We start from the raw sequence: 23,237 nt of genomic DNA, 5'->3' as shown, positions 1-23,237 counted from the left end.
GACAGATACTGCTATAAGGTGTCCTGCTTAATCCTGAGCTGAGTATTCTGACTTTCCATAAAGGCTACAAGCATTTGAATGCATAATGTTACATGTCTTTATTCATCTGTTACTGAAGTGCTTATTCATGTAAATAAAGTGTTCAACCAGGCCTTTTTAATGAGAATCCAATCATCATAGTTACAATATAGAAGTTGAAATTTTAATTTTACACTTTTAAAAATCGTTGTATAATCTAAACTTGTTTGCTAAACTAAAATATACAGAGAAGTGATGTTGAGTAGATTTTTATTTTCTTTAAATGGCTTTGCAGAATTTGAAAATAATTGGTAGTGAAATTGTCTGTTCCTCCTTTAAGCAATTTTTTTAAAAAATATTGCAGTTCCAGTATTATTTTGTTTATATTGACTTACTTATGTTCTATTGGCAGGATTTCTTGTGCCAAATAGAGCGCTATTGCAAGCAGTGTCATCTGACAACACCAATCACTTTCCCTCCTGAGCATCCTGTGGAAGACGTAGGGCGGTTACTCTTGTGCTGTCTACTGAAGCACCAGGATTTAGGTTGGACACTTCGCTAAATCTTAAGTATTCAAAGTAGTATTAGTTTTAATAAATGGACTTGCGTATTCTGAATTTTTGATAAGCCTCAAAAGCTAATTTCAGAATTGCTTTTGCAGATACCAAGAATCTTTTTAGATTTAATGTTCTAATTTTCTTCCCATGTTGTCAGTCTATGTTGCTAATAAATTATTGAAGTAGTTTTTGAATTCATGACTTATCCTCTGCTGCTAATATTCTCACTGATTTGTACTGTGTCCATTATTCTTTTCCCTTGTGCATTCTTCACTATTGTTCTGTTGTCTGTGTCATTGGTAAGTATTTTTAGCTCCACATTTAGTTCCTCATTGTTGTGCCTTCTTGACTGTCACATTTACATAGTCAGTCAAGGACAGGTGGTTGGTTACCGTTACTCCTAGGAATTTGATATTTAAGGCTAGATTTGGGCTATTTGATTATTGTGCAATGAGTCTAACTTGAATGATACATACTTCATAAGAGACAGACTGCTGATGAACTGGATTGATTCTTTAAGACACCAACACTGAGAATTTTGGAGAAACTCAGCACATGTGGCAGTTTTTCTGGAGAGAGAAACACAGTTAATGTTTCAAATTCAGAACATTGAAGAGTGTATGAGACTTGAAATGTTAATTCTGTTTCTCTCTCCACATATGCTGCCAGACATGTTGAGTTTATCAAGCATTCTCTATTTGTTTCAGATTATGCGCATCTGCCATATTTTTGATTTTATTTGATTCTTTAAGAGAATGCTGTATAGAGGAATGACATACTCCTCTGTGAGTCTGAAGTTACTGATCTCAGCAATATGCTGTCACAGGCACTAAACAAAATCTTCTCTTGGAATATCAGTTCAATGTCTGGCTTAAATCTAACGTGTGCATTTTTTTTTTCCCTGTGTAAACTGTATACAGGCCATGCAGCTTTATCTGTCATCAACCAAAATGCCTTGGGAGTGGATCAAGGGAAGCTCAGAGTCCTGCCTAAGTCAGTGGGTGATGTTTGTCGAGTGGTATATCAGGCCAAGTGTTCTTTAATAAAGGTGAATGATATATTTTGTATACGTGTAAACAGTGTCTTTTCTATTGTAGATGCTATTTTTAAAGTGTCATTTTCTTTGCAATTTATTTGTTGCAAACCAACTAATTTTTTTTTTCCCTTCTAAATCTTAGACTCACCAAGAGCAAGGGCGTTCATATAAAGAAGTGTGTGCACCAGTAATTGAACGTCTGAGATTTTTGTTCAATGAGCTGCGGCCTGCTGTTAGTAATGACATTTCTATAATGTCTAAGCTGAAACTACTAAGTTCCTTGCCTCGGTGGAAGAAGATTACCCAGAAAATCATCCGTGAAAGGAGAAGGATGAGAGGTATGCAAAAATTATTTCTGTCTCTCAGAAGGTGGTAGAACAATATATGCACTGATAAAAAAGACTTGGGTTAAGTGCACACATGATGCAAATAAAATGTGTACATGCGCTATTATGTATCCTGTTTGTTATTTATATCTATGAAACATTCAAATCTTAAAATATGCAGAAAAGAAACTTGAAGCAAGTTTTGGAAGCAAATTTGATTCCTTCAAAAAGGAGAAAGCAACCAACCTACTGGCAATACCTTCATTTGTATTTGCTTTAAACTTGAACATTTTTAACAAATATATGGTCCCTCAAGTTCAAATGATTAATATCTCAACATTCTAGAAGTTGCTAGAGCATTGACTTCAATATATGAATTTTATTTCATCTAAAATTGTGCAGGATGACATGGATGATCACCAAAATTAGGTTGTTCAGTAGACACTGACTTTATTTCATCATTCAACTTTAATTTAATCCTGACTATGAGGGTACAGCAAATGCAGTCAGCAGATTTATTCACTGGTAGATTTTTCTAATGAGGCACGCAGTAACACAACTGAGTGAACTGGCTAGGATGTACAAGTGAGCAGGCCTTATGTAGTTAGACTAGTGTAGCAGAAGTTTTATGAGTATTAGTCCTCAAAGTTGTCAGTTGATATTAAGGTTCTGATTTCTTATCTTCGTTGCGATCAGAGAAAACAAAGTAGCAGTGAAAGAGTGCTTTTCGGAATGGAGGTCAGTAACCAGTGGTGTTCCACAGGAATCAGTGCTGGGACCTCTGATTGTAATATATATATAAGTGATCTGGAGGGAAATGTAGATGGTCTGATTACTAAGTTCACGGATGACACCAAAATTGACAGAGTTGCAGATAGTGAGGAGCATTGTCAAAAGATACAGCAGGATTTAAAATACAGATTTGGGCAGAGAAATGGCAGATATAGTTTAAATGCGTTAATACGTTTTGGAAGATCAAATTCAGGTACGAATTATACAATAAATAGCAAAACCCTCAGGAACAGCAACATAGAAGGATCTGGGCGTACAGGTTCACAGATACCTGAAAGTGGCAAAACAGGCAGCTAAGGTGGTCAGAGCTGAAAATGTGTTGCTAGAAAAGCGCAGCAGGTCAGGCCTGTTCTTTGGATGCTGCCTGACCTGCTGCGCTTTTCCAGCAACACATTTTCAGCTCTGATCTCCAACATCTGCAGTCCACACTTTCTCCTCAGCTAAGGTGGTCAAGAAGGCATACAGCATGCTGGCATTTATCAGCCGGGCATCGAATGTAAAAGTTGGCAAGTTAAGTTACAACTGCATAAAACTTGAATTAGACCACATTTGAAATATTGTGTGTCGTTCTGGTCGCCACACTACCAGAAGGATGTGGTTGCTTTGCTGAGGGCTAAGAGAAGGGTTATCAGGATGTTGCCTGGTCTGGATGGTTTTGGTTATGAGGAGGCATTGGATAAACTTGTATTGTTTTCATTGGAAAGCACAGATAGGATGGATGGTCAGAAGCTTTTTCTCAGTGGAATGGCCAACTACAAAAGGGCAGAGATTCATGGCTAGAGGGGGGAAGGTTTAGGGGAGAAATGTAAGGAAAAATATTCGCACACAGGGTGGTCGAAGCAAACTTGGTAGCAACGTTTAAGGCGTATTTTGATTAGACACATGAACGGGAGGCGATCTGAGGGATAGAAACCTTGTGTGGACAATAAGTAGTGAGTCTAAATAAGGACTTGGTGGGCCAAAGGGCTTGTCCCTGGGCTGTATTGTACTGTAGAGAGTCACAAGTCCAAGTTCACTTTCCTGTGATTGTACTGTTGAAATGAGGCTCAAAGCTTTTAGTTGTTTAAACATCTGGATCATAATGGATGTTGTTAGTTTTGTTATGCAGTAATTTTATATTTCTCAGTCTTGTTATGATGTGACTTGCAATTTAAAAATAAAATGGAGTATCTTTAATCTGCATTGACTGTTTATAATTTATCCAATTCCTGTGTTCTTTTCTGTATTTCTATCATGTGCTAATGTGCCTTAGTTTCATACTAAATGTCATGTTGCCTGTGACTTTTTGTTTGAGTGTTCTTCTTTTTCAAAAGAACTGTTGGTTCTTTTGGTATGTCACCTTTGATTTCCTCAGCGTGTTCATAGTGCTGACTGTGTGGTGACTCTTCATAGTTCCAAAGAAGTCTGAGTCTGCTGATGTGGAAGAATCCAAGAATGACAACAGTGAGAGTGATGTAGAAGATTCCTGTGTTGTACCACTTAACCCTGAAGGTGTGGATAAAAAGGTCTTACCTGTGAAATCAAAGGTAAGATAGTGACAAAGATTCTCATGTTACATGCAGTTGTAGTTGATAAATGTTCAAGGCTGTCATGATATCATGTTTGTGGAGTATTGAAACATAATCAGTTTGGAATCGATGGAAACAAGTATTGGAAACATTCTTTCTTCACTGTTAATTTCATAAAATTTGTTTCTTTTCCTTAATTTATTCATTCATGGGGTGTTGACTTTATTGGGCCAGAATTTATTGTCCATCCCTAATTGCCCTTTAGTGAACTGCCACTTTGAACTGCTGCAGCGCATTTAATGTTGGTAGACCCATAAAGTTGTTAGTGAGGGAGTTCCAGTATTTTGACCCAGTGACACTGAAGGAATGGTGAAGTATTCCCTTTGTAGGGAAACTGGAAGGTACTGTTGTTTTTGTGTATCTGCTGACCTTGATGTTCCAGATGGTCATTGGTTTGGAAAGTGCTGTCTAAGAAGCCATTGTGAATTTCTGCAGGGTATCTTGCAGATGATGTTGGAGGAAATGAATGTTGTGCATGTGGTACCAATTAAATGGTGTGTATAAAAAGACCACAGTCTAAAAAGGCACTTAAAAAAAGTCCATGTCGAGGGCTTACCTTGGAAACAATTATAAAATCATGAGGGACATAGATAAGATGAATAGCAAAGGACTTTTCCCTTGGTTAGGGGAAATTCAAAACTAGGGGGCATGTTTTTCAGGCGAGAGGAGAAAGAAATAAAAAATGACCTGGGGGGCAATTTTTCCACACCGGGTTGGTTGTATGTGAATTTTGCCAGCGAAAGTGGTGGATGCAGGTAAAGTCACAACATGTAAAAGACGTTGGGATAAGTTCATGTACAAGAAAAGTTTGGAGAGATATGGGCCAAACACACACAAGTGGGACTAGTTTGGGTTGGGAACGTAGTCTGTCTGGATTGGTTGGACCAAAGGGTCTGTTTCCATGCTGTATGACTCTATAGGTAATATGTACAGTTTTGATCTTCGTTTCTTAGGAACAAAGATATTGCCAAAGAGGGGTGCTGTGAAGGTTTACCAGACTTTTTACTGGGATTACGGATCTGTCCTGTGAACAATGATTGGACAAACTAGGCCTGTTTGCTGTAGGATTTTGAAGAATGAGAGTTGATCTAATTGAAATGTACAAAATACTTAAAGGATAGACAGAGTAGATACACCCCCATTTCCCCCCACCACCACACCCACTCCAGTTACAGGCTCTGCCCCGACTCCCAGCTCCACACCTACCCCAGGTCCTAGCTCCCATCTGTGCCGAGTTTTCACCATCCCTCCAAACCTCCCCCTCACTGAGGACAAACGATCAGTCCTCCGCAAAGGACTCACCTTCATCCCCATCCATGCACCAATGAATTCAATACACGTTGTGACGTCAAATACTTCTTCCGCCGCCTCCGTGCTTACTTTTACAATCAGGACTCCCGGCCACCTTCCGAGGACCCCTTCGCCCGCCACCAACACACTCCATCCACATGGACACCCCGCGCTGGCCTATTACCTGCCCTCGACCTCTTCATTTCCAACTGCCGCCGGGACATTAACCACCTCAACCTGTCTACCCACCTCCCCCCTCCAACCTCTCACCCTCACAAAGTGCAGCCCTCCATTCTCTCTGCTCCAATCCCGTCCTCACCATCAAGTCAGCAGATAAAGAGGGTGCAATGGTAGTCTGGCGCACTGACCTCTACACCACTGAAGCCAGACGCCAACTCAAAGACACCTCCTCCTACCGCCCCCTCGACCATGACCCCCACCCCCCCATCACCAAACCATCAACTCCGAGACCATACAGAATCTCATCACCTCAGGAGACCTCCCACCCACAGCTTCCAATCTCATAGTCCGGGAACCCTGCACTGCCCGGTTCTACCTCCTTCCCAAGATCCACAAGCCTGACCATCCTGGCTGACCTATTGTCTCAGCATGCTCCTGCCCCACTGAACTCATCTCTACCTACCTCGTCACTGTCCTCTTTCCCCCCCCAGTCCAGGAACTCCCCACATACGAGACACCACCCATGCCCTCCAACTCCTCCAAGACTTCAGTTTCCCCGGCCCCCAACGCCTCATCTTCACCATCGATACCAATCCCTCTACACCTCCATCCGCCATGACCAAGGCCTCCAAGCCCTCCATTTCTTCCTCTTCCGATGTCCCCAACAGTACCCCTCCACCGACACTCTCGTTCGTTTGGATGGGACTTGTCCTCACCCTTAACAATTTCTACTTGGAATCTTCCCACTTCCTCCAGACCAAAGGGGTAGCCATGGGCACCCATATGGGCCTCGGCTATGCCTGTCTCTTTGTTGACTACATAGAACAGTCCATCTTCCGTAGTTACACCGGCACTACTCCCCACCTCTTCCTCCGCTACATTGATGACTGCATTGGCGCCACCTCGTGCTCCCCCGAGGAGGTTGAGCAATTTATCAAGTTCACCAACACATTCCACCCTGACCTTAAATTTACCTGGACCATCTCTGACACCTCCTTCCCCTTCCTGGACCTCTCCATCTCCATTAATGACGACCGACTTGACACTGACATTTTTTACAAACCCACCGACTCTCACAGCTACCTGGATTACACCTCTTCCCACCCTACCTCTTGCAAAAATGCCATCCCGTATTTCCAATTCCTCCGTCTCTGCCATATCTGCTCCCAAAAGGACCAGTTCCACCACAGAACACACCAGATGGCCTCCTTCTTTAGAGACCGCAATTTCCCTTCCCTCGTGGTTAAAGATGCCCTCCAACGCACCTCGTCCACATCCTGTACCTTTGCCCTCAGACCCCACCCCTCCAACCATAACAAAGACAGAACCCCCCTGGTGCTCACCTTCCACTCTACCAACCTTCGCATAAACCAAATCATCCAACGACATTTCTGCCATCCCCAAACGGACCCCACCATCAGGGATATATTTCCCTCCCCACCCCTTTCCGCCTTCCGCGAAAACCATTCCATTCGTGACTACCTGGTCAGGTCCACGCCCTCCAACAACCCACCCTCCCGTCCTGGCACCTTCCCCTGCCACCGCAGGAATTGCAAAACCTGCGCCCACACCTCCTTCCTCACCTCCATCCAAGGCCCCAAAGGAGCCTTCCACATCCGTCAAAGTTTCACCTGCACATCCACCAATATCATTTATTGTATCCGTTGCTCCCGATGCGGTCTCCTCTACATTGGGGCGACCAGACGCCTCCGAGCAGAGCGCTTTAGGGAACATCTCTGGGACACCCGCACCAATCAACCACATCGCCCTGTGGCCCAACATTTCAACTCCCCCTCCCACTTAGCTGAGGACATGGAGATCCTGGACCTCCTTCACCGCCGCTCCCTCACCACCAGACGCCTGGAGGAAGAACGCCTCATCTTCCGCCTCGGAACACTTCAACCCCAGGGCATCAATGTGGACTTCACCAGTTTCCTCATTTCCCCTTCCCCCACCTCACCCCAGTTCCAAACTTCCAGCTCAGCACTGTTCCCATGACTTGTCCTACCTGCCTATCTTCCTTTCCACCTATCCACTCCATCCACCCCCCTGACCTATCACTTTCATCCCCTCCCCCATTCACCCATTGTACTCTATGCTACCTTCTCCCCACCCCCACCCTCCTCTCATTCATTTATCTCTCCACCCTTCAGGCAATCTACCTCTATTCCTGATGAAGGGCTTTTGCCCGAAATGTCGATTTTCCTGCTCGGGTGCTGCCTGAACTGCTGTGCTTTTCCAGCACCACTCTGATCTAGAGTAGATACAGGTGACATGTTCCCACCGGTTGGGGGAGTCTAGAGCCACTTAGATCTGAGATGAAAAGAAATCTTTTGAGGGTTGTGAACCATTGGGATTTCCTATCAAAGAGGGCTATGAGGCTTTGTCATTTGAACATAGTTAAGGTAGAGACTAACAGACTTCTGAACACTGGGGGCATATCGTATTATATAGATAGAATGAGTAAAAGGAATTTTAGTGTTCGATCAGCCTTGATTGTATTGAATGGTGGGCAGGCTCAGTGAACTTGCCAGAGTTATAACTGTATTGCAACAATGATGGTATAACCATCACTGAATCGCTCACTACCAGCATCCTGGGGTTATCAATGACAGAAGTAAACTGGATTAATCGTATAGATACTGTGGTTGCAACAGTAAGTCAGAGGCTAGAAATCCTGCAGCGAGTCATTCATTTTGTGACTTCCCAATGCCTGTGCACTATTTATAAGACAAATTTCAGGACTGTGATCAAATACTCCACAATTTCCGCTCCAAGAACACTGAAGAAACTTGATGTCATCCCAACACCATATCGAGAACATTCACTTCCTCCAGGAGCAGTGTGCTCCATTTACAATATGGCCTGCAGAAATTCCTGAAGGCCACTTTGACAACGTATTCAAAATTCAGGACTGCTATTGTCTTGGAGAACAAGCGCAGCAAATACTTGGGAACACTACCAGCTGCAAGTTTCCATTCAAGCCATTCACAATCCTGACCTGGAAATTCATTGCAGTTCCTTCAGTGTTGTATCAAAATCCTCTGTAATAGCGTTGTGAGTATATCTATACAAATTGGACTGCAGTAGTTGAAGATGACAGCTTACTGCCATCACCTGAACAGCAATAAAAGCTGGTCTAGCTAGCATTCAACACAACCCATGAGTAAATTTAAAAATGAATGGCAAACATTTGCCTACCAGTAAACTTGTGTGCTTTTGAATTATTGTGCTTTTGGTCTCCAAAAGACATGCCAATTCTGATTTGTGTTTTTATTTTGTGCTGTGAACCAGGACAAATGGCAACCCCTCCTTTCTTCTGTAGCAAATGTTCACAGATACAAGTGGCTGAAGCATAATGTTCAGGGTTCTTTTCCACAATCGGCATTAATGGCAAATATACTTGACTTTGCCTTGAAAGAAGAGCCAATTGATGTGGAGAAAATGCGAAAGTGTCTCTTAAAACAAGTAAGATAGAGTTTTCCATTGAATGGAAGCTTCAATATTGAGAAGCTTTATTTTACTGTTACAATTCCTCACCTTTGTGACAAGTTCCAAGTGTTTATTCATGTGTTGCTTGCTTTTGCAGCTGGAGAGAGCTGAAGTTCGATTGGAGGGAATAGACACAATGCTTAAACTGGTATCAAAAAGTTTTTTGCTTCCATCAGTGCAATATGGCATGTTATGTGGTTGGCAAAGACTCATCCCTGAGGGGATAAATATAGGGTAAAAATACTTATTTTTAATTGTATTTTAAGTGGTTTCTCAACTGTTCACACCGAAAACTGCATACCCAACAGTATATATGGTCTGGATATCCATGTGGTTTTGGACTTTAAGTTGGTACCTCCAGTATTACTGAATAAATTGATCTCTGCTATTAGAATTTCTGATCAACGGAAATATTTTTCATCCAGTGGCAAAAAGCTCTCATTGTGTCATGATAACTTAGTAGTTCTGTGATTTCAACTACAGATCTTCTGCTGTTCTTCATCCGTGAATACTTGAATTTTCTATTTTCAATTTTATGTCTGGTTTGAATAATATTTAAAGGTACAAATCTTAGCTTTGAAAGGAAATTTATTGCTGATACATAAGCAGAATTAATGGACTGGATTTTTACAAATTGGGAGCAGGAGTGTAGGCCACTTAGCCCATCTAGGCAAAAGTGAGTACTGCAGGTGCTGGAAATCACAGTCTAGATTAGAGTGGTGCTGGAAAAGCACAGCAGCTCAGGCAGCATCTGAGGAGCAGGAAAACTGACGTTTCGGGCAAAAGCCCTCCATCAGGAATGGAGGCCTGCATTCTTGATGAAGGGCATTTGCTCGAAACATCGATTTTCCTGCTCTTCGGATGCTGCTTGACCTGCTGTGCTTTTCCAGTGCCACTCTAATCTACACTTAGCCCATCTAGCCTGTTTCACCATTCAGGAAGGTCCTGGCTGATGTGATTGTCACCTCAACTCCCTATTACTGTCTAACCTCCATAACCACTGATTTCGTTATTGGTAAGAATCTATTTATCTGTTTCTGCCCTAAAAAGTATTTATTGATAACTGCCTCCAGTGCCCTGCGTGGAATAGCATTTCAAAGATTCATGCCACTAAAGAAAAAATTCTCTTTGTTCTTAAATGGGAAACCCCTTATTTTAACTGTTCTTTAGTTCTAGTTTCATCTTGTGGGTGGGAGACACATTTACAGCATCGACCCTGTCAAGTCCCCTCAGAATCTTGCATTAAGTTTCAGTAAGCTCACTTCTCATTCTTCTGAGATTTTGGGTTGGTAGTGATGACAAAATTGAAGATCTCAATTGTTTACTCTTCTGAGACTGACAGCAGCTTCTTGGTTCTGTACAGTCTAGCTAAGTATGGAAATCATTGACAAAATTGTACTTTGTTGAATAGCTGAATTTTTAACTGTGTACTATGTTGCTAAACAGCATCGTTGACCCTGAAAATGTAATGTTTGTTGAATGACATATTAAAATATGAGAGTTTGGTTAGCTCAGTTGGCTGAAATGACTAGTTTCTAATGCAGAGCTGGTAAGAAATTCAGTGTTTTAAGTGTTTTAAAAAAGAAGTTATGCTGTTTTGGTTTCTATTACAGTCCCCTGTGTAAGTTCTGATCATTTATGAGAAATTCTGATCTTTTAGAGAAATCAAATTGAAGTGAAGAGGTTTAATAACATGTATTTCCATGTTTGTGATCTTTGAGAATACCTTATTGTCAAAGGAGATCATAGAATCCCTACAGTGAGGAAATAGGCCATTCAGCCCAACAAGTCCAACTGACCCTCCAAAGAGTATCTCACCCTGACCCATTCTCTTCCCCTATCACTCTACATTTTCTTTGACTAATGCACTTAACCTACACGTCCCTGAATACCATGGGCAATTTAGCATGGTCAATTCACCTAACCTACACATCTTTGGACTGTGAGAGGAAACCGGAACTCTCAGAGAATCCCACCCAGACACGGAGTACGTGCAAACTCCACACAGATATTCACCTGAGGCTGGAATCGAACCCAGGTGCCTGGTGGTGTGAGGCAGTAGTGCTGACCACTGAGCCACAGTGCTGCCCAATTGTAATTGCTTCTCCTGCTTGATGACATCCTGGTTACTGGATTTCTTGAGATGCCGGTCTCAAACTTAATGTAAGGGGAAGTCTGTGCCACTGAAGTTGCTGCATCTAGCTTTCACCTGAGTCCATGACAAGTAACATTGTTTTTCTGTTGATGTCAGAATCCAGGCGGTTGATTTTTTTTTGTGTTGGCTCACCAGTGAGTTTTAAAAGATTAAGTTTTTCAGTGTTGGATTTGACTCCTGTCTGCCTTCATACTGAAATTAAAATCCTCTGTTTAGTGAACCTGTTTCAGACTGCTTGAAGGATGTGGATCTCATACCACCATTTAACCGTATGTTACTGGAAGTTACTTTTGGAAAGCTTTATGCCTGGGCTATTCAGAATATTCGGACTATGCTGTTGGATGCACAAGGTAGATTTGATGATCTAGGTAAGATTATGTTATTTTAGGTTGATGTACAGTACTTATACATTCAGTAGCATGGTCCATTAATTGTTGCTTTAGTGAAAGATATGGTGCTATTCACAGAACCAGATGATTGTTACAGAGGATTGACGGTTGACGCGTTGTATTGGCACTGACTCTTCAACTAAGATGTTTACCTAATGCCATTCCACAAATTATTGAAAGTACTAAAATCTCTTAGAAATTTCTTTGGCTGACGGATTAATAATTGAGAGTTGCTTGGTTCATGATTTGTCGTTATTATTTAGTGGTATGGACCAGGCTGGTACCCCTCAAAATATTTTAAGTAGGTAGCCTAGACGCTAACGTTTTCTTAGTTTAAAGGCTAAGAAGTGGATATTCCAGGTGTGATGCAGCTGGTCAAACCACTTCGCTTTAAGCAAAACAGAATTTATTTGAAAACTGCAGTTGAAACACAAACGGAAGAAAAAAAATCTAGAATAACAACTATTGGAAATATTAACCGACCCGACTTAGCAACTTAACTAAGGAGCTGTTACAATTCCTGTAGCATCCCACAAATACACTCCTTGGCAAAAGGTAAACTCAAACACAAGTTCTTATAGGCAAGAGAGGTTTCAGAGAGAAAAGTCAGCCAAGGATAATCTTCTGAAGCATAGAACCTTATTGCACTGTAGCAGCTTCTGTGACTGCTACAACTAAATCAAACTAGGGGAAAAAAACCTTAACTGGGAGAACTGGCCACTCCCCTGCTATTGTTAAAGTAGACATTTCTAGACATTTTAGCACCTCTGCTTTTACAAACTCCAAGGTTGTGTGAAGATTTGTAGCTCGGGTGCTCGTTGTTGTGGTTCTGTTCGCCGAGCTGGAAGTTTTTGTTGCAAACATTTCATCCCCTGGCTAGGTGACATCATCAGTGCTTGGGAGCCTCCTGCGAAGCGCTTCTTTGATGTTTCTTCCGGTGTTTATAGTGGTCTGTCCCTGCCGCTTCCGGTTGTCAGTTTCAGCTGTCCGCTGTAGTGGTTGGTATATTGGGTCCAGGTCGATGTGTTTGTTAATGGAGTTTGTGGATGAATGCCATGCCTCTAGGAATTCCTCAACTTCATCAACAGATGCCTAAGAGAAAGACCACGGAACGAGGACATAGCACAACCAAAAGGACGAGCCACACTACCATACATCAGGAGCATCTCGGAACTGACAGCCAGACTACTGCGACCCCTAGGACTCATAACGGCACACAAACCAACAGCCACGCTCAGACAACAACTCACCAGAACGAAGGACCCGATACCCAACATGAGCAAAACTAATATAGTGTACAAAATACCATGCAAGGACTGCACAAAACACTTAATAGGACAAACAGGAAGACAGCTAACAACCTGCATACATGAACATCAACTAGCCACGAAACGACACGACCAGCTATCCTTAGTAGCCACACACGCAGACAACAAGCAACATGAATTCGACTGGGACAACACTACTATCATAGGGCAAGCCAGACAGAGAACAGCCAGGGAATTCCTAGAGGCATGGCATTCATCCACAAACTCCATTAACAAACACATCGACCTGGACCCAATATACCAACCACTACAGCGGACAGCTGAAACTGACAACCGGAAGCGGCAGGGACAGACCACTATAAACACCGGAGGAAACATCAAAGAAGCGCTTCGCAGGAGGCTCCCAAGCACTGATGATGTTGCCTAGCCAGGGGACGAAACGTTTGCAACAAAAACTTCCAGCTTTACAAACTCTCTTGGGGAAAAAAAAAGCCCGAGGACAAAATAACCTTTGTTAAAGAACAGCATCGTCACATTTAGTAACTTTGATTCTGCCGTGGAGAGAATCATGTGTATTTTTAAGTCTGATATGCATTTCTGCATTTAGTGTGTTAAGAAGGGGAGACATCGAGCTCAAAATAAAACTAACATTGAGAGTGATATGAGGTTTTCTGGAAGCTTGATTCCATGCAACAATCGAAAGCTTTTATATAGAAAAAATGAGGTGAATAGTTCAGTACTTCAAAATAATAAGTGTAGAAGAGTAGAAAAAAAAGCACTTTTCTAAAATAACAAGGTATCCTATCACGCATGAAGACAGTTAGAAACAAGTTTGTTGTAGAAAGACAGAACAATCCTGAGGATGAGGGCAGAGTGCATGTCTCTATTGGAGAGAGCAGGTCTGTGGCACCATCCGCTGTTAAGCTAATAGCACCTGCAAAACAGTCAGGGCAGAAGAAAAGGAGTCCTGGTCATTCATATTTTTGAACTCAAAATGTAACAGTCAGGTATCTAAGTCATAATTACTTATGTACACATGGTTACATTCTGATGCATCTTGTTAAAGTTATTGGCTAAACTTCATTCATGTGTTGGAATATGACTTGCAGCGCATGACACAATTTTATCACTGTTTCATGATATTTTATCTGTAAATTCAAATGTCAAATGCTACATTTGCGAGCAGTATCTCAGGAACAAAGGCAACGGCAAAGCAGCATTTATCGAGTCTTGGACAACAAAGAAAATAAGATGCCATATTCTTATAATGAGTAGCAATCCGCTGATTGTCCATAAACAGTAAATATCTTGTGTGCTAAAAAATGTTACAGTTCTAGGATAATCCATAACCTTTTACACAGAGTTATTGCAAGAGATTAATTGTTTTTAATGGATCTTCATGACCTGATCATTTTCGAAGATTGGTTTCAGTTTGAGATGAGAGTTACTAATTGTAAATTGCTTGATCAAAATATTACTAATTATAAATATCATCATTTTAGGCATGCAGTCTGTCCCTCTGCATACTGTAACGAATGAGAATCCTTCAGCACCAAGTCTTGGTACCATTCCACAAGCTCGCTTTCTACTCATCATGATAAATATGTTGACGCTTGAGCATGGAGCCAACAGTCTCAGTCTTCTGTTGAACTCTGGTTTGCTTGCATTGACTCAAACAGTTCTGCGGCTAATAGGTCAGTGAAAAGTAAATACTCCTCTATGAAATCTGATTGGATTTTTATTCTATCTTGAACGTACTAAAATAACCTTCCATAACTTTCTCTGTATCATTGTGAGTTACATAAGTGAAGACCATTGGCTTGTGTTTGAACTTGTTGCATAATTACCTGCAAGTTGTAAAATGTTACAACAGATGATTGGGTCAGTTAGAATAGGGCAATCAAAGTAGCTTAAGTTAAATGTTTTCACTATTGTGTGAATATTTAGTACTTCAAAATTCTTTCTTCAGTTAATCTCTGAATTTAAAGTGAATCGTAAACTTATCCCATAAAATTATCCCACAGTGGAATACTATATGGGGAAGCTGCTCTATGATAGATATCTTTTTGCCCTTCCATGCCGTAATATCATCTCATTTTCAATCTATCTTGCATCAACTACACTATACAGCATGTTTAGTTTTATCTTGTTATCTAACTAAAGATTTGTCCTTTACTGTCTCAGCAATGTATAAACCTGCTTTTCGTCGCTTCTTTTGTCATCAAAGCAATTTCAAACCTTTTCCGACATCGTCAATGTTACCTGACAGCCACCTTCCCACGCAGGGGAACCACCTTCTTTTCTTTCACTTCCAAGTCCCCACCACTCACCCACTATGATGTTAACTATTAGTAAATTGTTCGGAAGTGATTCTTGACAGTGGTGTTAGAATGGCCTTAAGAGCAGCTTATGGCCACAAATGGAACCCACACAAAAAGAACCAAAAAAAGTGGGATTTATCATTAGTGTTACGTATTGTGGGGAGAGCAAAACAAGGCAAATGTGATGGTGTGAGCCATTGAGGAGTTAGTACTGTTAGTTTGTTGCTATGGTGACGTCCACAAGGCAGATTTAGGATGGTGTGACGTGGAGACAATTGCCCTTCTTTGTAACTTCAATGGTAGAAGTCTTTGTGCTGTAGGCAGAGTACAAACTCGTCTCATGAAGCTTAAAGGGCGATTATAGGAAAAGTGGAAGATACCTAAGTGAGGTTCAAAATATGCAATCTTTGTGCACAATTTCTTACTTTTTAATTAAGATTTAGTGAGGTTAAAATATATACCGTCCTGCAGTATTCATTTTTCTTAATTTATTAGTTGCTTTATTTTATGTTTGCCTTAGCCTATATAATATCTTTTTCTTTCCTTCTGACAATTTGGACACAAAGTGGGCTCCATTGTTCTGAAAATTAAACTGTTTTTATTACAGTTTAATTTTATGTCACTGCACAATCAAGATTGGGAAACAGATGATCCTTTTCATAAAATGGATATGGACACTAAATATTTGAGCTTTCATAGCTTATAAGAATCACTTTTGTTTATAACTTGCTCTATCGAGCTGCAATTTTTCACAATTTAGACGTTTATAAATATTGTTTTAACCCCTTAAGTTTAAATATTGCTTCCCACTTTTACAAAAATTTTCAAAGTAATTTGATTTTATAATCTTCTGGCTTTATTAAACAGCCTGTTGTTCATTTGTAACTATATTTGAATACTACACATTTTATACAAGTCTTTTTTTTTCCTAGTGTGCAGTGATTGTTAGCGTTAACAATTCTCCTTTTAAGATTAACATCGCTTTCCCTTACTATATATATATATAAATGATGTCATCCAAAAATTACCTCAATATCACTTTATAATTCAAAGAAGCGATTTGTACTTTCAGGAACAGGACCGTCCATATCAAAATTGGAAAGAAACAGATTTAAAGGTGGGGCTGTGTTGTGCGCATGCGGTAAGTGTGCACCTTAGGAATTATGGAAACATTTGGATAAAAAGACGTGGTGCTTTCTGTGTCCGTGCTTAAATGCAATTTTTAATATTTATTTTCTGTGTATAATCTTATGCACGTCCTTGTCACTGGTCTTAGAACATATGATACAACTGGGACTTTTGTTATGCATGTTTTACCCCCTGACCTCATAATTAAGAACATTTGGCCATTGATCCTTTGACCTCCATCCCCCTTCTCTACCATTCATTACTTTCATGGCTAATTTTCTACTTCAGTTACAGTTTTCAACGGTATCTCCATATTCCTTGATTCCTTTAGTATCTTAAAAAAAAACTGTTAATCTCTGATATGAATACAGTCAACAAATTAACATTCACTTTACTCTAGAGCAAAGAATTCCAAAGAACCGTTTCAAGTCAAGAGATTTCTTTCACATCAGTGTCCTAAATGCTAATCTCTTATTTTGAGACTCGTGTCCCTCGTTCCCCAACCAAGGGGAACTGCTTCGCAGCTTTTCTCTATCAAAACCCTTAAGAATTTTAAATGTTTAAATGCAATCACTTCTCTCTCTTTTAAACTCTGAATATAGCTTGATCTGTTCTGTTAATATAATCTCTTCATTCCAGGAATTTGTCTGGTGAACCTTTCTTGCATTCCTTCTATGGGAAGTACATCCTTGCTTAGATGTGGAACCAAGTGTGAACAGTGCACTAGCTGTGGTTTCACTCAGGCCCAATTTAAGAGTAGCAAGATTTCTTTTTTTTTTACTCCAATCCTTTTGCAATAGTGGGTGACATAATGTTTCTTTCCTAATTGTTTGCTGTACCTGCGTCTTAACTCTCTATAATTTTTGCAAACAGAAACCACAACCCTCTGAATACCGATGTGTCCCAGCCTCTCAGCTTTTAATCTGCTTTTCTATTTTTTAACCAGTTTATCTTTTTCCACACTATATTGTGTTTGTCACATTCTTACCTGCTCAACTTTACTTGCCTAAATCCTTTTGCAATTTTTACACATTCGCCTCCGTTTACCTTCCACCTATTTGTATATCATCAGCAACCATGGATAATTCATTCCCCTTGGTCCCCCCATCTAAGTTGTTGATTACAATTGTAACTGACTTTACGATACCCCACAAATACTGTCAACTTAATGTTCCTACTCTGTTTTTTCTTCATTGGCCAACCTTGATCCCATGAACCCTAAATTTATGCGATAACTTCATGTGCAGCACCTTTTCAAATGTTTTTGAAAAATCTACTTTCATTTTATTCACCATATTATTCACAATTTTTAAAAGAAAACTTCAGATTTGTATATATTAGTTTCCTTCCATAAACCTGGGTTGACTCTGTGCGATCGTATTTTGAATTCCGAAGTAAATTCCTGATTGTCACAACCTTGATAGGTTAGAGCATTTTCCCTGAAACTGATGATATTAAATGGCTTATCATTCTTGTTTTCTCTCTCCCTGTTTTTTTGAACAGTGAGTGGGTAGTTTATCTACCTTCCATTTACCTTCCATTTCATTGGTATTGTTCTGGAATATATGGAATTGGATAAGATCCAAACCAAATTACTTAGGATGCAAGCTATCATGTCCTTTTCGTCTCTTTAATTTTTTTTACTTATATTTTTTAAATGCTTCATTTTCACCAGACCCATGGTTCCCTGTTAATTCCAGAATATTTTGTGTCTTGTAACACGAATACTTATATTTCCTTATTCCCCCTTATAATTTCTCAAGCCTCTAATTCGAAGGGACCCAAGTTTAATCTCACTAAAATTTATTTCTTTTTACATTTCTTTCAAGCTTTTGCTATCTGTTTTTACGTCTAATTAATTTACACTCATCCCATTTTCTTCTTGTATTTTAAAACTGCTCCGCTCCTCTGTCATCCTGCTGTTTCTGGCAATGTTAGCAGCTACTTCTTTTAAACTTGTGAACTGTGTCCTTTTGTTTTCCATAGCTGGACCACTTTACCATATTTTATATCTAATTATCATGAATGACATTTTAATTTTTAAAATCATTTCCATTGCCTAACTAACATCAGACCTTTTAATCTAATTTCTTGTTTTAACTTATCTCTCATACCTATGTAGTTAAGTTGGTCTGTCTTCTGCACTGATTCCATTGAGTGGGCACTTTCACATTGTCGATCATGCCATCCAACTGCAACAGCTCTCTTTCCTTGTCCAGATCAGTATGACTGCATTTGCTTAGATGCACTATTTTATAGTATTTGGAAAAGTAGCCAGAACATCTCCAACAGTCTTTTCTCTTCCTGTTGCTGCACTGATTAAGATGGTGTTTTTATTTGCAGACAGTCTGATGTTAGGGGTGAAAGTATGAGAGAAGATATGGAGTTGAGATTTGCCCCTGGGTTAAGCATGACTCTCTCACAGCACAAGCTCTAGTGCAGTAAAATATCTTACCTGAGGAGACAGTATAGTCAGTTTCAGAAAGCAGAATTTGTGATGAAGGCCAAAGCCAATTACTTGAGTCTTCCTAATGGAGAAAGTTAAAATTCATCTGAATCCCAGGGATATGTCAAGTAATTTGACAGCACAGTGTCAAGAGAATGGTGAAGATGATGAAGGGAGAAATAATTGCTGGACGTTTTCTTGAGAAAGATAATATAGAAGTAAACTTAGGCAGTCATAACTTATGGAACTGTTAAGAGGAGCTAGTTTGGAGGAAAATGGTCTACTAGATTGGGGAGATGATAAATACCCTGATTATACTATGAAGTTATTACTTCATTTCAGACTGTATTTGAAAGAGCTGAAAATTCAACAGCAGAATTTAAGCATTGGGTTGAGCTAGAACTGGGAAATAACAATATTGAAGAACTTGGGAAATGAAAGGGAGGTTATAAATGTTTATGTTGATGGACAAGTCAATGTGCTGTTTTTTCACGGAAGTATGGTGACAATGAGTTTGAAAGGCAGAGTAAGTGAGTTTTTGAGGTGAAGAAATCATTTATAGCTAACATAACACCTAGGAAGTAAGATGGATAATTAATAATTTAGTGGATTATGGTTGAGGGAGCTGTGCTATACTAATTATAGAAGAAATTTAAGAAACAACGGTGCTTCACGTTTGATGTGGAAAGAAGCCTGGCAACAAAAGCAGTGAGCGATGCCACACTAAGCCTTTGATGATAAAGATCCATGAGGCATTTGATAAGAGAGGAAAGTACCCTCGGGTTATCTTTGTCTCAAAGCATGATGACAGAATAGTCAGTGGTTTTTGCGGAGGTCCAGTTTGGGCCATTTGAACTGGATGAGGTTGAGTTGTATCTGGCAGTAAAATGACTAATCTAATTGTGTGGCAACTCGACTTAAATATGTTCCTTGAGCTTGAAGGAACAAAACTGTGGTATCTTTGGCAGAAGTGACAGGATTTGAAAACAATGAAGGTTTAGCTAAGTGACAGCTGTGAAAAATCGGTATAATAGTGGTTAAGTCACTTTGCAGTATCAGGTGAATTATGACAAATGAAGGGTCAACAGCTAGGCAGTTTTAATATAGAAACTTAGAAGGCTGCATAAAGAAGGGCTTTGCCTGGGAGGACATGAGGAAGTGATCTGAATAGTGTTGGGGACCACAAATGGGGTGGGAGAAATGTCTGAGATGGTGGTAAACTTTGACGTGAGAAGGTGGCATCTTTGAGGTGACAATTGAAATTGATTTGGTGAGGAGTCTTTGTGTACAGGCTGAGGAAAGGCAAAAAAAAAATGGATATCCCAGAGATAGCTCGGGGAACGTGAAATAATTTTGAATGAGAAGTGGGTGGAACATGATTAGGAGCCATAGAAATTGAGGGGCCAAGAAGTGACTTGGGATTGAATGGTAAGCTATTTCAGTAGGGCAAGGGATGGGAAGTGTAACCTGGTTTGGAGGCTTTGGTGAGGGAAATAAATAGGCTCTGACAATGTGCAAAGAAGCTATTGTTAAAGGGAGCAATGTGCATAGTTAGGAAATGCATCATTTCTGAAGGGTCCTCTTTATTGACTTTCTATAGCACAGTAGTTCTTTCAACAAGCCTCCTCTGATACCTTCAGTGACCACTCTTGCAATACATGATTTCAAAAAGCTTTCTTTGGCAGATTCAACAGAAATCTGAATTTAATTCTAATTTTCCTATTTCTTTTCACCATGTTGGTACATTCCTTTTCAAACAGGTTATGATGTAAAAGAAGTTTAGCAGCTGACCTTTAAACTATACTAAGATCATTGCTTCATTAATCTTCTGCTTTTGCCACTACAGACTTAAAACATCAAACAAAGTGTACGAAGTACTCTTCACTTTTTCATTGCCAACTGAAAACTAAGTCTTAAATTAAGGTTGTTGTTAAATAAATATATTGTTCCAATACAATGCAAGCCTTTTTTTTGGTCCTTTAAGTTTCCGTATATAAATGAATAAGCTATTGACTGACTCACCAGGCACTGATTCTTTCAAGACTTATTTCCTTGTAGCATACTCACAGGTAGCTTTGAACTCTCGTGGATTGAATTGTGTGCAGTATCTTATTTTACAGTACCTCCCAAGTTTGTCCCCTTCAAACTCATTGTAAGAACATTGCACAATTGAAATTTCAAACAGTGCCAGTTCAAACTTTATATACATAATAACTTTTGCATTTATCATTTGGGTTATGGACTGGTATTTTTTTAAAGTTGTTTCTTTTGTATACAACTTCACTTTGCTGGAGTACTGGATCGCCAATTTTGATTTAGTTTTATATGTTGAATCTTTTTCTGGATTAGTGGTGCTGGAAGAGCACAGCAGTTCAGGCAGCATCCAAGGAGCTTTGAAATCGACGTTTCGGGCAAAAGCCCTTCATCAGGAATACCACTAATCCAGAATCTGGTTTCCAACATCTGCAGTCATTGCTTTTACCTAGTTGATTTTAACCCTACTGTTGAATCTTTTTGTTAATCAACTCCTAACTTGAAAGTTCCATCCTTGCCAGTTGCTTATTTCAAATGCAGTGCATCTTGTTAGCAGGTATTTCCAGTGCAAGCAGCTGATGGGGGCTGTGCTGTTGATTTACATTCACGACTTTCTAAAGAGTGTGGCCTCGACTGGATTTTTTAAAATAATTGAACAATTGTAAAGTACTGCAAGAAAAAAACGGTTGCTAGGCCACCCATCATTCCAGATATGAAATGCTGACATTCTGTCGCCTTTTAAAATGCAAAAACGTCAGTTTAGGTAATATTTAACCAGGGTTTGGACTATCCTACACTAAAAGTACTGAATAGTAATTTGAACAAGAACCTGCATTTGTATAGTGACACTCAGACAGTAATTGCCCTAAGGCACTTCACAGGAGATCAATCAAACAGTGATCTATGGAAGAATGTGTTTCAACAGGTGAAAGCTAGATTTTAAAGAGCATCTTGGGAGAAAGAGAGATGGAGGCTTAGAGAAAGTTTATAGAACCTTTGGTCTGTGCAGTTGAAAGCACAATTACCAACTGTACAGTAATAAAATGGAATGAGTGCAGAGATCTTAAAAGATTGGCTAGTGAGTAGTTACTGAGATAGGGAGGGGTGAGACCTTCAAAGCATTTGGAAACCAGGGTAAGATTTTTATGAACTGAGGCATTGTGGAACCAGGAGCCAATGTAGGTTAGCAAACACCATGAAACTTGATGCAAGTTAGGATGTGGGCAGCAGATACTTGGATAAGTTCAAGTTTACAGAGGCTGCCCAGAGGAATATTGGGATAGTTGTGTCAAATATCATAATGTGGGTTCCAACAACAGTTGAATGATGAAGGATTGGAGATAGGAGATCTTGCAGAAGTGAAAGTTGGAGATCTTGGCTTTGGAATATCCCTGTGAAATTGAATTGCCCCTGAAAAATGATCTAGATGAGGGATGGAATAGGTGCTTAGAGAACAGAATTTATGTTGGCATAGAAGGACAACTTGACTGTGTATACCTGCATTTTCTATTAGCTTCAGTGAATTGGGTTTTGAGGACCAAAACTAACTGAGGTGCTGCGAGTTCATGATTGATTTTTCTATTCCAGTCTTGCTGAATATAATTTGATTATCTTTTCACAAATGATTAACTATGTGCAGATGTTGAAAACTCTCAAAACACTGTTGAAGCTTGGTCAACTGAGATTGATTAATTTTTGTTGAATAAGGTTATTAAGTGACCATAGAACCTAGGCAGATTATTGGAGTGAAGGTCTGGATTGTCATGGTCTCAGTTAATGACAGAACAACAGATTAAAGGGCTGAATGTCCTGCTCCTGTCCCACCTTTTCTTTCTTGTTGAACTTTGTTATAATATTGATTTGTTTTTCTTTAATTTTTTTTGTATATTCCACACTTATGTACAAAGGTCCTTCTTTATTTTTGCATTGGCTTTGTTGCTCTTTCACTGACTCAGTTTGCTTGGGGTTTTCTCCTCAATGTCTTCAGCTCCCTCAACAAAGGTTGATGGTGGGAGAAGACAAAAATGCCGAAGAATAAATCACAGCCTAGATGGAACCTTTTAATACAGCTACAAGGAAAGAAGTATAGTTTCAAAGAAACAGTATCTGTGCACCTTAATGGTCAGCAGTTAATCATTTGTACAAGGATTTTTGAAGAGTGATGTGCACCATATTGAAGTTCAACATGCTTACTTTGTAGTTAAAGAATTTGTAAGAATTTGCTAAGATGTGATTCC

At 39.9% G+C, this 23,237-nt stretch overlaps 1 protein-coding gene across 5 annotated transcripts in view; it reads left to right on the top strand.

Moving 5' to 3' along the window:
• Positions 1-23,237, top strand: part of herc2 (HECT and RLD domain containing E3 ubiquitin protein ligase 2) — a 245,126-nt gene that overhangs the window by 107,016 nt on the left and 114,873 nt on the right. For 3 of the 5 annotated variants that reach the window (XM_087988361.1, XM_087988360.1, XM_087988358.1), the window contains exons 27-35: positions 431-563; positions 1,496-1,623; positions 1,754-1,949; positions 4,122-4,255; positions 9,062-9,235; positions 9,357-9,493; positions 11,631-11,782; positions 14,574-14,765; positions 16,465-16,533. In XM_087988361.1, coding sequence (XP_087844487.1) covers positions 431-563; positions 1,496-1,623; positions 1,754-1,949; positions 4,122-4,255; positions 9,062-9,235; positions 9,357-9,493; positions 11,631-11,782; positions 14,574-14,765; positions 16,465-16,533 — 1,315 coding nt within the window. The remainder of the gene's footprint in view (positions 1-430; positions 564-1,495; positions 1,624-1,753; positions 1,950-4,121; positions 4,256-9,061; positions 9,236-9,356; positions 9,494-11,630; positions 11,783-14,573; positions 14,766-16,464; positions 16,534-23,237) is intronic. The other 2 variants (XM_087988362.1, XM_087988363.1) reach the window with 2 other exon arrangements.

Source organism: Chiloscyllium plagiosum, unplaced genomic scaffold (assembly GCF_037043375.1).
Source record: "Chiloscyllium plagiosum isolate Xiang-an unplaced genomic scaffold, Cpla_swu_hap1 HiC_scaffold_6, whole genome shotgun sequence".
NCBI classification, from domain to species: Eukaryota; Metazoa; Chordata; class Chondrichthyes; order Orectolobiformes; family Hemiscylliidae; genus Chiloscyllium; species Chiloscyllium plagiosum.
The sequence above is the reverse complement of the archived record's forward strand: the minus strand, read 5'-3'. Positions and strand labels throughout refer to the sequence as shown.